Genomic DNA, 19070 nt, shown 5'->3' on the forward strand with positions numbered 1-19070 from the left:
GCAATTCATGAAAATATATCAACTAATGACCAATGCATTGTTTAAATAAATTATATGAACATAGTTTTGCGTATGTCGCTTACAAAATCCAAAATCCTAGTTTTGATAATCTGAATTAGGATGAGGCAATTTCAACACAGTGACTGCAGGTTATATTAAACAGAACCTTAGTACCTATGTCAGGTTGTAACAACTAATCTAAATAAAATATTTTGTTTTTCTATGCAAAGTATCATTTGGAATAAGATGTCTAAACAGCGCATATAACTTCTGATTTGATTTGTGAAAACCTCGAAAGCTTTCAAATTTAGTATACCCCCGTTATAAAAATAGAATGTCCTAAGTTCCTGTGTATCGCTAGAGGGCGGGCGAGAGCGAAACTAAAAGTAGAGATGTCAGAGACGGATGAATTGAAGATAAAAGTAATATTTAGTGCTTTATTATAACCCATTTAAACCATATTAGTTGTGTATTTCTTTTAATACTTTTACACCAGATTTTAATTTAAACATGTTAGATAGATAATTATTGTACAATGTTTTATATTTTCATTCAATTTTGCAAACTCTGTTGGTTTCTGTTTGTTGTGATGCTGATAGTGATTTCACAATTCGTTGAGATTTCTGAGAAATTTCCTTTCAGTCAGCATTTGGGGATCTATTATTAGACCTTAGCTTTTATTATTATGATATCGATTTTATCAAATAAAAGGCTTAAAAAATGATTTGGATCAAATTTAATTTGTTTGATAATAGGTACCGGAATACTTTTTAAATTATCTCAAACTATTCACTTACAAATAGGAAAACATGCCCTTTTCCATGACCATGCTGTCCCATTTCTATGGAATAAACTACCAAAGTCAATGAAACAATTAACATGTGTGGGGCGTTGGCTGTTTTAAATCTTGACTCAAAACAATCTTGTTTCAAAACCCTGATACATGTATGTAAATAATAAGTGAATTTTACAACCAACAGTGCCTTAGAAACTATTTGTCAGTATTAGCACGCTTTATATAAATGATATTATTATTATTATAAATCCAATGATTTATTTATTTGTACAAGTGTTTTTCCTGCTTGTTATTTTAAACAAGTCATTGTGCTGATTATTCAGTTGCATGGATAAACACCATTAATATGATAGTTATTTGGACGCCAGTTATTTGTCCTGTGTATCTAATTGGTAGCGTTAATTATGGTGTATTTTGTGAAAAAACTGAATTTGTATGGTCTGACAAATGCCTGATTTGAAGACCGGTGTAAGGACTCATACATGTAGTTAAATTCTTCACCATGCTGTCATCTCAGCTGTATAAACAAATGCACCTGAAACTGCTGATTTTTAATAATCACATTGTTGAAAATTCATGGCTATTTTTTTTTTATTGAATATTCTTGACCTAAGAAATCACTATTTTTTTTAATTTCCACGAAAAGTGCCACAAATACATGTATGATTGACCTGAAGCTGGAAGTATTATTAATTTTGGAGCTTCTGCTGATTGTAAACCTGGAGCAGTGGGCCTAGGGGTTAACATTATGTTGGACAATAAAATTGTTAACTCTAATATCAGTACATCATATACAGTACGTCTCACTCTTATATGAAATTTTTATTGTCAAGGATTCTTTTACGTACACGTCAATGTTTACTCAGGACAAACAACAATATGTTGCCCCTATCCAGGCCCTACATGTACGTCCTGCAAAACTGACATGGGGGAACCGTGCCGGAAAACCCTGATGAACTTTCTCTCTCAGTCAACACAGGGATCAAACATGGGACCACCAGGTTAACAAGCCAATTTCTTACTCACTAAACCACCATGGCTCCTCACACAATCTTGGAAGTTTTATTCTTTGGGATCACCAATTACAATTTGAGCTTCCTATGTCTTAAGGTTTACAAACAAAAAGCACACTTGTTGTTCTTCTAAAAAGCTTTCAGTTTCAAAATTTTAAGTTTTGAAACTTTAAACGAAACTTTGTTCACAACACTCCAATACTATTCATTTATCAAGACAGCCTTAGTAAAGATATTTTTTCACATTGGTAATAATTTAGTCTTATTATTATTTCAGGTTAGTTCTATTAGTGATGATTATAGTATATCATGGAATCACAGTCTTGGTACTGGTGTAAGTGGACCTGTCAGGTAATAATCATTCTATCAACCATTTCTTGGAATAATGTAATATTATAATTGTAGACAATATTTGAAATATGTAAAAAGTGACTGTTATTATTATGTAATTCAGTACATCCAGGTATAGACAAGAAATTCATTGGTCTAGCTTGTACAGAATTATTGTTGCATTATTTGTCTAGACCGATAAAGATGGCTTTTTGAAATCAATAGAAAACGATAACTTAAATGTGTCAATAGATTTTCGTTATTCGATTTCAATTGACTGACACCAAAAGAGTTTTTGCTGGTTTTTTTTTGTCTACAATGAATAACTTACTAATATTAATTCAATGAAATTAACTGATGTTAAAAACTACACAAAAAGATATATATCATTTTAAAATATTGATAGTTCCTGGGAATGTCTCAAATATACTAAAAACAGTTCAAAAATTTATCATTTTAAATGAATATCAGAAAGGCAGTCGGATAATGAAAGAATATTTGAATAGTACAATCACTATTCTGTTGATGGATTTGAATTATTTTGGACCAAATGTTTTTAATAAAACTACTTATAAGTTATGATGTTTGTGTATGGTCTTAAACTCTATAATTAACCATTAATCTGGCCTTCTGGGGGTTCCTAAGTTATTTTTTAGGCTTCCTTTCTCTTTCACTTAACATATGAAAACTGTCAAAGATCAAATCAAGACTGATATTAGCATTATATTGAAGTGAATGTAATATTGTAATAATATAAACACATATATTATATTGTAATCATTTTACAGACAATGTACAGAAGTATCAACTGGTCAAAAGTTTGCTGTGAAATGTATTCCTGACAGTGCTAAAGCTAGACGAGAAGTACATATTCACTGGCTATGTCGAAGTCATCCAAATATAGTTGATATGAAAGATGTTTATTGTAATAAAATTAAATTTCCTGATGAAAAGGAACACAAGTATGTAGGAATTTTAAAAATGGCTTCTTAAACTGTCTAGCATGTCTGTTTCTTTCTTTGATTAGGAAATGAAATGAGGTTTCAAGTCCTCCTTTTCTCTCAAACAGCTGGACTAATGAAGATGGGCATACACGATACAGTGTGGTACATGTATGAGGTAAATTTTGCCTGGATAGCGGAACCACAGGCTACTTTTATTTCAAATTCCAAATGTCAATGGTTCTTTACGCCATGGCCGATATGTACACAGGGCCTCTGTTTTCCATCCCATACTTACGACTAGACACTGTTCCTTGACAGGCCCTCCGTCCTGCACGACTGACAAGGTCTACATTAGGTCTATGTAGATCTATTACATAGTGTAATGATATCCAATGATATATATCCCTTAGTCGTTTAAAGGAACTAAACTTATTTGATGTGGATCAAAATCAAGATTTTATTTTGGTTGATTTCCTTTTATTTTGATAAGTGTTGGAAGAAGCTTTATGCAATTTAATGGTCACTTTTATAGATGAAGTAAGAGTTCTGCTCAACTTTTAATTTCATTTTTTATTTATATGTCTGCAGTGCAACACAAAATTTTTCACATCTTGACACAGGTTTTATCAACAAAGACAGATTGGCAGCCAAAGAACAAATTAATGCATAAAATTCAATGTAATCAACCATTTTAGTTTTGACCCATTTATGACAGATTTTAGTATTTAGATTTCCTAATTGCTATTACAAACTACAAAACAACCATGCATGGACTTATATAGAATAAAAGATAGAATTAATTAATTGACCCAGTAACAATAAAGATGGTGGTATAAATCAGTACAAACCAATGTACATTTTAAGCGGACATAATATAAATGAGAAGTGATTGTTTCGAATAATCTTCAGACATATATGATTTCTGGTAAAAGTATTTAACATTATTCTTGTTTGTTGTCCCTTTAATTTGAATGATTTAAGTTAATTTATCATGTTCTTTACTTTTGTGCAGATCTCGACTGTTGGTTGTATTAGAATTAATGGAAGGTGGAGAATTGTTTGATCAGATTAGTAAACAACATAATTTTACAGAGAAAAAAGCTGCACATTATCTACTACAAGTAAAGAGCATAACATTTTATTTTCTGTCTTTGGCTTCTATCATTGGCATGTGTACTTCACTGTCCTGTAAACCTTATGGATTTGTCAAATATGACTCCCTCTTGTACGTATCAAAGCTTTTCTAAGGATGGGAACTCTTTAATCTATTTTTCCACTTGACACAAACTAGGTCATTTAGGGACTAACACATGATTCAATTTTATTTCAATAATTTGCTTGCGCGTAGTGGTCTTTAGCAGTGGGAGGAAACTAGAGGACTCGGAGAAAACCCACGAGGTTGGACAGGCGACCCTACTCCTTGTCACGTACAACAGGGGAATAGAAACCAAGCCAGTTGACTCATTGACAAACCTTATGATACAGCGCTCATGTGCTAACCATTCGGCCATCCACCCCAGCTGGTTATATATGTAATGAGACAAAGTAATAAATAATAAATATAAGCCAATTATTTGGATTTGTCTCCCCTTACTTGTGACTTTCAGAAGGATAGAAGAGATTAATGCATACACCTGGCAACATATAATATGAACAGAGCACTAGTGACTGTTTACCATAAAAACTGTGTTCTGTTAATGTGTTTCTCATTTGCTAAATGCCACTCAAGTGTGATATGAAGTAATTGTTTAATGTTTCAGATATGTCAAGCTGTCTTCCATTGTCACGCATCTAATATTGCTCATCGAGATCTTAAACCAGAAAACTTACTGTTATCTGATAAAACTAATGTAAGTACAAATAATATATAATATAATACTAGAATAATTGGAATGGATACAATCACTTTGTTTATTACATTGCAACGTTTCAACAAGATTTTACAAGTCATATTCGTACCAAGTCATTTGCTAAATATATCTTTAATGAGAACAATAGATGGGGGTGTAGTATCTTAAAGATACTTTCCCAGAAAAGTATTTATCGGGTGGTTCTTTCAAATAAAATTATGTTAAATTTGGTACCTGGTATATATATGGAAAGTATAGACACTCAATCTTACTAGAGAAATACTGGATTACTGGAAAAATGCTCATGGGGCAAGCACTGGACAAAATTGTCAGGGTATCACTAACTGACAACCCGACTGTTATCTGGCAGCTTATTGTGTGCCAGCTTAAATGAGAGAGCGGTTGTTATTTCTTGATAAAATGGTTAGGCAGTTTTGGGAACATTGAGGGGTGTCAACGTACAAAAGACTCTGCAAATAAACTGCAGAAAAAGAAGCGTACAGAAATAATTAAGAATTTACTTAGGCCTCAATATGTATCTTAAATGTACAGTAAGTAATGATAAATACATTCTGAAAAATGGCCCCTCCCACAATGAAGCTAAGTTGACAGACATTGCATCTAACAAAAGCTTACGTGTAGCTATAGGTATCGCGGCGAATACAAAGTTTTGAGAGGGAATTGAAGCAAATTTTTGATAGATTGGTTACTTTGAATATGTTTATAGTCAAAATATATCATCAAATCACAAAGTTTGTACACGGGATTGTATCTTTAAACACCCAGAGATAGTTCTGTGTTTGTGTAATCTGTGTAGCAACTGTATAAACATCATAGAATTGATTGAAACTATTTATTTGACCTGATTTGAATTACATAGATAGAGACAGTGTTCAGATTTATCCATAATCGGAATAACTCTTCAAATCAACCCAACCAAATAGACTTTTTTATACCCCAAAGAGTTTATGTTCCTTTAAATTAGAGCTAGAGACATGCTGTATTGTAAACAATTATTTTTATTATGAAATTTACCTTATTTTGTATTATTTAACAGAATGCAGTATTAAAGTTGTCAGATTTTGGTTTTGCTAAGTTTGATGATGGAAATCTACAGACTCCATATTTTACCCCATATTATGTTGCTCCTCAGGTATGTAGTCTTATGTACATTGCATTCATGTGTTATATTCAGAATGTATCCCATAAATTAAAATGTTATATACATGTAATTATTATTTAGACATTCATTCACACAATAAGCCCATAATCAACCCTCTAGATTAGATTAGACAAGGTCAGGTCTGTCATATCTACCTTTAAAGCTAATATGGCAGTTAAGCTGAATTGTCTGAAAATGTATGACGTCAGTCACAGAGTCTGCTGATAAAAGGCCGAATAATATCTAGTTATACGCATCTTTTTTTATATATTAAAAGTCTTATTTGGATTAAAATTAATACATATTTAATTGCTCCCGCTGTCTGAAACCTGATATAGGTAGCTATTCATAACTTTGCTCCAAATAAAGAAATTTAAATGAAATTTTCAATATACAGTGTATTCATTTTTCATTATCTTTTTTTGAACTATGAAAATCCAGCTCTTTATCTAAATCTTACATAATGCCTTTTTAACCGTCTCGTTAGTATTAATTTGGATAATGGCATCCATCTATCCCTATGAACCGAAGAAAGAGAACCCTTTTTTCAGGTCAGGGATCTAAAAATATCTGTTTGAAGTTTCATTCTGAAATGTGAGACAGAGAGAGAAATGGGGTTTAACGTCCACTCGACACAAACTAGTTCATTTTGGGACTAACATATGGTTAATTTTATTTCAATAATTCTTTAGCAGTGGGAAGAAACCTGAGTACCCAGAGAAAACCCACAAGGTTGGACAGGTGACCCTACTCCTTGTCGCGTACAACCGGGGATTTGAAACCACGCCAGTCAACTCAATGACAGGCTTTATGATACAGCGCGAACATGCTAACCATTCGGCCATCCAACCCCCCATTCTGAAATGTAGCTTTAGACAAATGTCATGTTTGGTCAAAAGAGAAAAAGACATCCATTTAAAAAAAAATCTTTTATTTAAACTCTTAATCTTTTCACCAAGATATCAATGTAATGATATATTTCTACTTTTTATTCAAGTTCTCAGAGTTTAATCATCATGATTATATTTTTGTAGGTTCTGGAGGCTCACATACAGAAACGCTTGATCCGTAAAGATCCAAGTGCCGCAACTAATAAGAAGCCATGTTTTTATGACAAGGTAGTTTCTTGATTTAAAAATACAAATTGATTATTCTTTCCATAATTTATTTAATTTCCCTCCACAAAAAATAAGCTAGACCTAAAATTTTCAATAGACAGTTCAAGAAAACAGCATGTACAATATATATAATGATTCAGATAATTTCTGTGACATTAAGTGTTCAAGAAAACTAAGTATACTCTGCCCAATGCATGTCTTCAATCCTGACTTGTAACTATGAAACCAAGACTGGCCAGTAATTATAGAATGACCTAGTGACATTTGAAATATTTTCTTGATGCCAATTGTTGTTTTGTTATTTGAGAACTTAACTGATGATTACAAATATAGTTTAACATACACACTAACTACACTAACTGATGATTACAAATATAGTTTAACATACGCACTAACTACACTATCCGATGATTACAAATATAGTTTTAACATAAGCACTAACTACACTAACTGATGATTACAAATACAGTTTAACATACGCACTAACTACACTAACCGATGATTACAAATATAGTTTAACATAAGCACTAACTACACTAACTGATGATTACAAATATAGTTTAACATAAGCGCTAACTACACTAACTGATGATTACAAATATAGTTTAACATAAGCACTAACTACACTAACTGATGATTACAAATATAGTTTAACATAAGCACTAACTACAGATTTATTTTATTTTTCAGAGCTGTGATATGTGGAGTATAGGAGTCATATTGTACATAATGCTGTGTGGTTATCCCCCCTTTTATTCAGAAACACCGTCCAATCATTTAAGCTCGAAAATGCGAAAAAAAATCTTGTCTGGTGATTATGAATTTCCAGAAGATGATTGGCGGGATATATCTAAGTCTGCTAAAGATATAATTAGTAGGTAAGTTATTATTCTGATATCAGGGCATATGATAAGAAAGAAAAATTGATTAGCAATTATTGGATGTTTTTAAAGTGAAGTGCTAATCAATCTGAACAATTTCTAAAGGCCATAATTTTTACCGGTATACAACTTATATTTATTTGTGTATGGGTGACTTTTATTCCCTTTAACAGACTTCAACTACGAATAGTTTTATGTTATGTATCATATTGTGTTCTGAATACAAAAAAAAAAATTGGTGCACCTCGCTATTTTCCGTAATTCAATTCCCATACAGTATTCAAATTTAAGTCTGTAATATTCCTACAAAATTAAATGTTTTCATAATACGATAGAATAAAAGCGTACAGACCCGTGGCAACCTGCTTCAAATTCATGACCATAAAGTATTCCTCCAAAATTACAGGGCAAAAAATGAAAGCAAAATATCTGTGATAAGAAAAGTTTGTGATGTCAAAACATGGTTTGTCTTCATTATAAAACAGTCTTTTAAAATTACATCGTCGAATCGAAATCTGTATGCAATGCATGCATTGTCGCCATGTTGTTATTTGGCCACATGAACTTTTTTCCCACTAAAATAAACCAAGTGCCATTTTAGTAGCAAAGTAGTTTGTTAAACGACTAAAAATTAGACTGGTTATCAAATTTAACGTTTGTACTTTGTACTAATTACTTAATTAGATTATGAAACTGACTGACTGTAAAAAGGTTAGCTTACAATTAGTTTATTGACTAATCTAGTTGACAGACTTCAAGGAGATTAGGATTAAAATGTCCGTACGCAGTTGAACGGTAAATCATATTTGGGACAAGAAACTTGATTCACAGATTCTCTGCTAATCAAATCAATATTTTGATTCACATTTACGTCATTTTTGTTTAGCAAACTGCGATGCGATACCGCTTATCATAATCCCTGTCTGATATAGATATGGAAAGGAGAGAGAGAAAGAGATGGTATTTAACATCCACTCTGAACAAACTAGGGGGGGGGGGGTTGGATGGCCGAATGGTTAGCACGTGCGCACTGTATCATAAGACCTGTCATTGAGTCAACTGGCGTGGTTTCGAATCCCCGGTTGTACATGACAAGGAGTCGGGTCGTCTGTCCAACCTCGTGGGTTTTCTCCGGGTCCTCCGGTTTCCTCCCACTGCTAAAGACCCTACGCGCAAGTGAATTATTGAAATAAAATTAAACGATATGTTAGTCCCGAAATGACCTAGTTTGTGTCGAGTGGACATTAAACCCCATTTCTCTCTCTCTCTGAACAAACTAGGTCATTTCTTGACTCGCGCATAGGTGATTTTAGCAATAGATGGAAACCAGAGAACCCAACCCGGGATATGTAAATGAATGGATAACAGTAGACATTGCACATGAATTTGTGCAAAACGATATTTAGGTTATTCTACATGTTTCAAGTTTTTAGCTATTCATATGATAATAACACCAAGAAAAATGGTACATTGGCGGGGGGTTAAAATGGCCTAGTCGGTCACCTCTGATTTGTGGTTTCGATCCCTAGTGTGAGCGGATGTGACTTGGAGATAGGGGTGCCTTCTCAATTTCGCGTGTTTACTCCAGTTTCCTTCCACATGAAAACCCACTTGTCAGCAGTATCACCCTCAGTGGAAGTGATTGTTAAGACCTGTAAACAAAATAAATACTAGCATTCATCCGGAATCTGTCAATGATAAGATTTATTTGCTGAAGGACATATTCGGAGAACTGACCGCTCATACTCATATTGTTGGTACTATCTCACATACCCCACCGTTTGACAGCATTTGGCTGGAGAAACTGACACTTGTATTGTAGGTTTTACTACTATGTCTACACCTTAAATCTGTTGGTTACAAGAATTTGTCATATGTTGATTTATGATTGAATTTTTTGAACAGGTTACTGCACATCGATCCCTCTCAGAGAATGACCATAGATGAACTAATAATACATCCATGGTTATTAAATCCTCAAGATACGAAACTCAGATCTCCTGTAGTATTAGCTGACAAGGTATAGTAAACTCAGTTCCTCTGTGGTATTAGCTGACTAGCTATAGTAAACTCCATTACCCTGTTGTATTATCTGACAGGGTATAGTGAACAGAATTATCTTATGGTATAAGCTGACATGGTATAGTAAACTCATTTCTCCTGTAGTATCATGTCGTAGCTGATAAGGTCTACTAAATACACTGAAAAATAATGTGTCGTACTAGCTGATAAGGTATAGTAAACTCAATGCTGCTGTATTAGTTGCTGTATTATTTTCCTGATAAGGTATAGTAAACTCAATGCTGCTGTAATATTTTCCTGATGTATAGTAAATTAAGTGCTGCTGTATTATTTTATTGATAGGGTATAGTAAACTTAATATGGCTGTATTATTTTCTTGATAAAGTATAGTAAACTCGATTCTACTTTATCATTTCCTTGTAAGCTGTAGTGATCCACAAAGATTTGAAAATAAACAAAAAGCATTGAAAAAGATCTGATCGAAAAACAAGACATGATTGACATCAGTAGATCTAATCAGAGTTTAATCTAAATCTATTTTACTTCAGGAAAGTTTAGAAGATATAAATCTAGCACATGGTAGTGAGCTAATGGTGATGAGACTAAATAGTACAAAAATCTGTCTCAAGCCAATCTCTACAGCAAATAATCCTATTATTAAAAAAAGACAACGAAGGTAATATATATATATTGATAACACAGATATTCAGCTAACAAGGCATTCACAAGGAATCAGAGATATTCAAGATTAGGTTAAATTGAATCTTTGAACGATCTGTGGCCAAAACTGTATATTGATTACCTTGTTTGTGAAACGAATCTAATTATAGTTTCAAGATAGCAGATCATTAGGTTGTAGAGGATATCACATCTCACTATACTTTGTAATAACACTGACCTAAATATAAGATTTAAGATAACAAGGTCAGGTATTGAGTTAAGAGAGTGAGAGTGAATAAAATGGGGCTTAATGTCTACTAGACACAAGCTAAGCCATTTCGAGACTAACATTGTCCATTTTTATGAGAAAACCCACAAGGTGGGACGTGTGACCCATTAAACTATTCAGCAACCCAACCCATCTATTGAGCTGAAGAGTAAGATTTAAGTTTTTGAAGTTGGAGAGTAAGATTTAAGTTTTTTGACCGCTGTGGGACTATTAAAATGTGCCTGTCTGTCTGTCCGTCCGTCACACTTTTTGGGACACAATAACTCTCCTTCTAATTGAGCTAGAATGTTCAAACTTGGTGTAGGTAGGTGTTTATTAGGTCAATGCCTTGATGGAGTTCGAAGATGAGAATTTTCTGCTTAGGGTAAGCAGAGATAAGCAATTTGATTGGTTGATGCTTTGGGACACAATAACTTTAGTTCTAATTAAGTGAGAGTGATGAAACTTGGTGTATAGTTTTATCACATAAATACCTTGACTAAGTTCGATAATGAACACTTTCTGCTTACAGTAAGCAGAGATAAGCAATCTGATTGGTTAATGCTTTGGGGCACAACTTTGATTATAATTAACAATTAAGTGAGAGTGATGAAACTCCCAGTATAGATTCATTATATCATTACCTTGACTAAGTTTGATTTTGAGAACTTTCTGCTTAAGCTACATTCTGAACAAATGAAACACGCTACCTACGGAGAAGTATCTCAGACACAGTCAATAGATTCATTATATCATTACCTTGACTAAGCTTGATTTTGAGAACTCTCTGCTTAAGCTACATTTTGAACATCTGAAACACACTACCTACGGAGTAGTATCTCAGACACAGTCAATAGCCATGATCTACACATCACAGGTCATGACATTGATGTCAATGGGTCATGAGGTCAACAACACGTTACATTGTAAACAATAGGTTTATCTTCAGCATTGTTTCCTTTGCACCCATAAAGACTAAATAATTCGTCCAGTCCCAACATGTTCTCTCTTCTTCCAATGATTTTTCACAAAAATAACATCTACAACTCATAGAATTGACGTCGTCTTCAATGAGATCAATTCTGTTGACTAATAGTTGATTTATTTCAGTTCTAAAACAAATATTTTAAACTTTAACGCAAATTTACAAAATAGCCAAATTCTGGCTGGGATTACTGAGCAAAATGGCCATTCAATTAAGCTAAGGATTGACAAGCAATTTGATTGGTCAAGACTTTGGACATAACAACTCTGCTTTTAATTGATGTAGATGTTCATTAGGTGAATGTCTTGACTGAGTTCAATGATTAACATTTCGAGCTAAAGCTAAACACTTTCATTGGTTGATGCTTTAGGACAAGATAACTTTGATTCTATCTGATAGAGATTGATGAAACTTAGTGTATAGTTGATAATCAGTTTGATTGCTTGATACTTTTGAAAAAAATAAATGTACGATAAATTAATATGTGTCATCTATTTATTTTAAGTTAAAGAGTAAGATCTAAGTTTATGAAATTGGAGAGTACAATTTAAGTTTATAAACTTAGAGAGTAGAATTAAAGTTTATAAACTTGGAGATTAACATTTAAGATTTTGAAGCAGAATGCATGACTGGCACATAATTTGCTTTATCTACAGAGGTAAATTTTTGAATGATGACTCTCATCTCACAAAACAAATCAAGACATAGTATTCAAAGTTTCAATTAAATTAGCAATTTTATTATTCGATCCAAACCAGAAAGGTAGTCTTATTTTAAGGGTATTTAATTTTTTTTGTGAGCAGATATTGGAGATTTCTATATAATTTTTTCAACTGCCAGTTGCAAAAGAATGTTTTTCAAACATAAACTAATCAAAATGTATCAGATATTTGCAATGAGCCAAGAAAGATAGAGTGTTGGGTGTACCAATACTATCAACTGGGATAGATCTCAATGTAAATTTCAATTTGCACAAATTATACCAGCTGATTTTAAAGAAAATTGAGTTTGCTAGGATTAAATGTATTTTATTTTAATCAGACTATTTCTTAAAACTACAATACAAGTCCTTAGGCTGGACGTGTGGGCAGAGGGGGCATGGGATAAGATACTGGACCGTTCATTACTTTTAGAGTTATGGACTGTGCTTACTTTTAGAATCCAGTGAACTCTCCAGCAACAGAAATTACCATAATATGAAGAAGAAGCCTAGAAAATTTCAACAATTTTTGTTTTACTAGGATTAAGACCGTTCTTATTTTATAGAATCCTGTAAATGCATTAACAACAAATATCATCTTCTTATCTACATTTAAATTTATGAATTTGTTTCAATTATTATTATGAAATTCAATAATTTCTAATAATTATTTCTTGAGCATTGAACATAATTATTAAGTATCAATGCTCCATTCGTCGTTTATGAAAATTTCGCTCTTTGTCACCTAACAAATAGCAATGTGGCAACCCTTATGGAATCTTTGGACAACTTAGCTGCTGTGATATTTTGTTGTCTACCACACACCATTAAAAATCTGCTGTGATCTGGTTACCTAGCATGATGATGTGTGAGACCTTAGCATAAAAATATTTTTCTTAGCAACTATTGAATTAATGTAAGCATTCCCTACAAAATGTGTGTATTTGGATTATAGCAACAAAAAAAAATATATTTGAATAGACACTGTTGTGTGCATGAACACGTAAAGCCCACATGTCTATAAATGTATTACAGTACATTGGTTGGCCTTCTTTATAGTCTTATTTGCTTAAAGTGATTCATTATGTGTATTGAAAAGCCCTGGTCATATTTATTGATTATTACCCGAATTATTATAAAGCTAATTAGACTGATTCTTTATTTTCATTCAAAGAAAAATTGAGCAATTATATTAATTAGCAGTTTGTGCTAATTGTGTGTATTGATTGACTAATAAATTGCTTTTGTACTATAGTAATGATATTTGTCTTTATATAGATCTTCTGTAGAAGAGTCTTTGGGATTGGAAGAACCCCCATTGAAAAGTCCTTCATATCTCAGCAAAAACAGGTATATATTTCCATTATCAGTTAATTGCACTTTGTAATATATAATAATTGGACTGGATTCAATTGAATGGAGTCTAACGCCTTATGAGCCATTTACTTAGGTCATTTTGAAACTAAAATACAACAATTTTTATTTCTATGGATAGAATGATTTTTCCCAGACAGTAGGATTTCAATTACTCTCCTTCAAATTCCAACTATTAAGGGTACGGGGAATGGTAATTTGTCATTTTTCTGAAATTCTCACTTCCCAAACACATCCACTTGGGGATTTGTTCATTGGGTCTAAAGACATAATTTAAAACCATTTTTGTATATATATTTCAAAAATTAGACCCACCCTGGGAGTATTGCCAAATTGAAGGCAAATTCAGCATGTTTTCAATATGTTTCCCTCCAAATTTAAACAAATTGAACCTTTTTAAGATAATAACTCGACTTAAACAGCTTCTAACAAGGTACCAAACACAACTAGATACAAAACAGATATGCTAGTACCTTTGTATGATTATTGCCTAAGCAAACCCTGCACCTAGGCAATTATCGTAGGAAAAAGATGAAGTTCTTTTCATGTTAAAAATTTGATTACATTTTCACAATTTCGTACTGCTTAATTTCTCATTACTTTGCATCTTAAAGACATAAATATGTAGAACATGATTATTACAAAGCAGATTATAAATCAAGCTAAATATAGCAGTTTCACGGCTGTGGTCTGCTTCCTGAAAGTTGATAAAAATCAGTTATTTGCCGTATTTGACCTGGCAGCGGCGGGCTGTATTGGTCCAGTGAATTCTTCTGCAAGTGGACGTAAAAAAATAATTTTTAGGCCCTGCCCCTCCCCATTAAAGGTTCTATTATGCACACTCTAATCTGAACACTGGACCATAATTTTTTGTTCCATCCAAATAACTAGACACCCTTTCATTTTTTGCCTCGATTCACCAAGGCTAAAGTACCAGACTTTAATATTCCTAAATTCTTTTTCTCTGCCTACCTTGGTAGTCAAACCCAGGATATTCTAGTTTCAATGCTCCTGAGTGCTTGACTACCATAACCACTTATAAGGGAGCCACAGTGGCTAAGTGAGTAAGGCATTGGCTCGCTAGTCTGGAGGTCCTGTTTTTGATCCATGAATTGACCGAGAAAGTTCATCAGGAAGGCCTGACAAGGATAGCTGTCTAGTATTTCGGATGGGTCCTGTTAATATTTTGGGGTGCACATGAAAGATCCCTTGGCAGTTGAATTCAATATAAGAATAGGCCATAGTGCTGCTGCTCGGGCAAAATTTCCCTCATAGCACACTGTATGGCATATGCTATCTTCATTAGCCCAGTCGGGGCAGAACAGTAGGATGTTAAACCCCATTTCATTCCATCTCAATTTTTAATAAAAGAAGAATCTGTTATTTTTAAAAATCTGGAAGCTTAATAGATTTTTAAACACTATTTTAAGAAAGTGTAATGTGACTCTTTATGAAAGTTATTTTAGAGGATGACAACCAATGCTTTGGAGCCATGGTTTGTTATGACACTTTATAACCAACAGTGCATTATTGTTTTTACCCACTTGAGATATTTTTTAGATTTTAACATTTAATTATAAATTAAATTTTTTAAATTTCAGTTGATATGAAAAGGGTTTTATTGGATCAGAAGAAATCAGTGCTGCCACCTATTGTATCTTAACAAAGATTTAAAACCAGAAAAAAAACCTATTTTAGTCCCTGTAAATAACAGTGTTCAACCAAAACTTCTTTTTTGAGTAGTTCATTATACTGCTGGGAACATTTTGTTGATATGCCCTTTTTGTATGATATTAAATACAAATACCAGTTTTTTTCTTTTTGTATGACATCTTTTGTGTATGGTATGTCCTTTTTGTATGACATATTTATATTGTAATAGAACAAATTATTGATTGACAACTGATTAAAAATGGAACTGACATAATTCAAATATTTTAACCTGCATGAATTTATAGTGGCCTGTGATAATGACAATTTTTAGCATAAATAATATATAATGGCTTTTGGCTTTCTTTGCTGTATATAACTTATGAATATTGTATAATTTCTTTGCTGTATATAACTTATGAATATTGTATAATTGTTGCCAGAGTAGTCATAGTCATTGTAGAAATTGTTACTATGGTCATATAAGATGTATATTATGTAATTTTTTGTTTATTTAATAGACTATACTTTAAACCCTCCGTGACCCCCCCTCCCCTCCCCTCTCCAAAACAAAAAAGAACAAGGACTAAGCTTCAAAAGTATCCTAGAACAACCCCTATTAGAGATATGGTCAGTATAATCTCAATCTACTCTAATTAAAATATAGATCTATATTTCGTTTTGTTTTTTATACTTTCGATGGCCTACACTACATGTAGATCTAACAAGTTATAGTGCGAGTTCACGTTCTATGACGTCAGGTACCAAGCAAGCGACATTTGACCCGATAACGTCTGTCATTCGATTAACCAATTAGCGACCGCCATGCTTTTTTAAATCTACTTTTGCTTTGTTTTGATTTCTATGCTGGTAATGTCTACCCACAGTTCCGGGCAAAAAAGGTCAAACGCTCTATTCGTCAGACCATTTGATTGGCTGACCCCTCATTTCAAGCAGAACACGAGATAAATAACAAGTCTTCCAGATCCAAGTGTAGTAAAGACAAGTAAAAACGAAATTTTGAACTATAAAAAACGAAACGAAATTGGATTGGTATAATCTTATTGGGTTGATTTCATACCTTACAGTTGACATAGAATTGTTACTACTTATTTATAATTGCATGTAGATATTTTTATAACATATTATTTTATTATATATACAACCTTGTTTTAGTCATTAATGAACAAGCATAGTGATTTTACACCATACAATTATTTATATTTATATAGCCTTAATGATTCAAGTTATATTTTATAGGATTTTAAAAAGGGTGGGTCACATTCCTGATATAAAAATAGATAATGAAATAGTCGTAAATGGCAGATGAAAACTCTACTCACAGTTCATGTTCTCGATAGTCAAGTACCTATGCCATTATAATTGATCAGCATTTTCAAGCAATATTACCGTTTAACGCAGATATGGTGGGCATTGACTAATCCACTCAATATATAAGCCATTGGATTACGTAGAGAGTTGATTATGGGCCTGTCATGTGAATAAATGTCTAAATAATATTTGATATAACATTTGAGGCCAGAAAAGCGTCTTGCAATAGGCAAGTTTAGCACATAAAATTATGATCCGAAGTGTTTCTTCAAAACTCATTTCCTGTCTTCGAGTGCACTGTGAAAATATCACTGAGACTTTAATCGAAGGATATATATCAGGGTTCATTAACTTATAGGTTCTGTGGGCGCTAGACAGTGAACCTTGTCTGGTTGATGAAATGTGTATTCATGTAGAAGTTGTGTGTGGTAATGATCATAGGTTTCTAGTGGAGGTTTATAATGTCTACTTTAATAATCATTTAACAAATCATGTTATTAATGCACGGCATTTACTATGGCTATTCTATTATAGACTATCGTCAGCTAGCTCAACCAGTACGCAGTTAAACGAAAATATTGACTCGCCAATGGAAGGGTTTAATATTGAGGTGTTCTATCCTTGTTTTTGGAAGATGCCTATTTCTGGTAAACCCCATCTTCAATAGAAGGATTGATCTCGCTTAAACTCCGTACATTTTATAAAACTCGCGGTCATTGCTGATATAATCATTTCTTCTTACAAATTGGAGGGATGGGCGAATTGGTTATTTTAAATTTCTTAAATCCTAAATAATGCCCGGGTCAAATTTCCCAATGTGCCTTCATTGGCTCGGTTGGTGCTGTGCGGTAATACGTTAATTCCCTTTAACTGGGACTCGGCTTACATTGTATACATTGTATAAATCCTGTTACTTATACATTAAAAATGCATAATGTGCGATTTAAATAAACAGCTGACTGTTCTTACTATAATAGTTCAAAAATACCGGTTAGCTGGCCTGTTACCGAGACTATTGGTTTATTGACATGAAACGGCAGGCGAGTTGAAGCTATTTTTAAAAAATTTAATGGTACATGTATAGGCAATACTTACCTTTTAGTGCCTCTGATTGTACTTTGTTAGAATTTATGTTTTTATTAAAATTTAAGATTTTTATGTATAAATTTTTTTGATGGTTTTATGTAAACTGTGCGTAAAAGTGAAAAAAAAAAATAATAAATTGTAATTACACTAAATTTTGTAATATTATTGTTTCATTTAGTTTTGTCCGTCAATTATTGTTTATCAAGCTGTAGAATAAATGTTTCAATAGAACTGAACAAAACGCCCTATGTGTCTAACGTTGTCATATGGGGATGTGGGGACCCAGTTGTCTGAGGCATGCGCTTTAGATCATAAGGTCTGTCATTGATTCAAGTGACGTGATTTCGATTCCTAGCTGGTGACAAGGAGTGGGCTCGCCAATCCCACTCCGTGGGTTTTCTCTCTGGCTAACACATTTTCCAATCTGAAATAAATTCCTGGATTCCGCATACTCCTCACAGTCATTCGTTTGATTAGACTTAATCCAACTATCTGGCTATTGGTTCAGGATTTCACAATTTGTTATCAAACATTTAAAGAATAGAGGGGGATCTGTCCGCCCATTGCTTCAGGAGTATGTTAGAGTGGGATCTCCCCGCACATTGCGCTAGAAATATGTTGGAGAGGGATCTCTCCACCCATATGTTTTAAGACGGGTCTCTCCGCCCATCGCCTCAGGAATATGTTAGAGACAGGTCTGTCCGCCCAATCGCTTCAGGAATATGTTAGAGACGCAATCTGATTAAAACACATTTCCTAATTTGGTTTCGATTTTATAGTTCAAAATTTCGTTTTACTTGTCTTTACTACACTACGATTTGGAAGAGTTGTTATATTACCGGCGTTTTGGTTGAAGTGAGGGATTAGCCAATGGAACGGTCTGTTACGGCGAGTTCTTG

The 19070-nt window shown here is 33.2% G+C and overlaps 1 protein-coding gene across 2 annotated transcripts; it reads left to right on the forward strand.

The window, feature by feature from the left end:
* The first annotated feature begins 110 nt into the window (after window positions 1-110).
* On the forward strand, window positions 111-18323 carry LOC126825309 (MAP kinase-activated protein kinase 5). Of its 2 annotated transcripts, none has more exons than XM_050554898.1 (12): window positions 111-183; window positions 2087-2160; window positions 2928-3101; window positions 4096-4204; window positions 4844-4933; window positions 5991-6086; window positions 7130-7213; window positions 7904-8091; window positions 10000-10114; window positions 10665-10792; window positions 14008-14079; window positions 15705-18323. In XM_050554898.1, the coding sequence occupies exons 3-12, from the start codon at window positions 3049-3051 to the stop codon at window positions 15706-15708; spliced, it is 939 nt and encodes a 312-aa protein (XP_050410855.1). In that variant the 5' UTR covers window positions 111-183; window positions 2087-2160; window positions 2928-3048; the 3' UTR covers window positions 15709-18323. The 2 variants fall into 2 exon arrangements, with proteins under 2 accessions (XP_050410855.1, XP_050410854.1); XM_050554897.2 differs by lacking the exon at window positions 111-183 and adding an exon at window positions 288-422.
* The last annotated feature ends 747 nt before the right edge of the window (window positions 18324-19070 follow it).

Source organism: Patella vulgata, chromosome 6 (assembly GCF_932274485.2).
Source record: "Patella vulgata chromosome 6, xgPatVulg1.2, whole genome shotgun sequence".
NCBI classification, from domain to species: domain Eukaryota; kingdom Metazoa; phylum Mollusca; class Gastropoda; family Patellidae; genus Patella; species Patella vulgata.

What these genes read in the sequence shown, in the direction of transcription:
- LOC126825309 (XM_050554897.2), top strand. Translation starts at nt 393, where the DNA reads ATGTCAGAGACGGATGAATTGAAGATAAAA. An exon ending in CATATTATGTTGCTCCTCAG is followed by an intron (nt 6,087 to 7,129) that starts GTATGTAGTCTT and finishes ATATTTTTGTAG; the next exon opens with GTTCTGGAGGCTCACATACA. An exon ending in AGCCATGTTTTTATGACAAG is followed by an intron (nt 7,214 to 7,903) that starts GTAGTTTCTTGA and finishes TTTATTTTTCAG; the next exon opens with AGCTGTGATATGTGGAGTAT.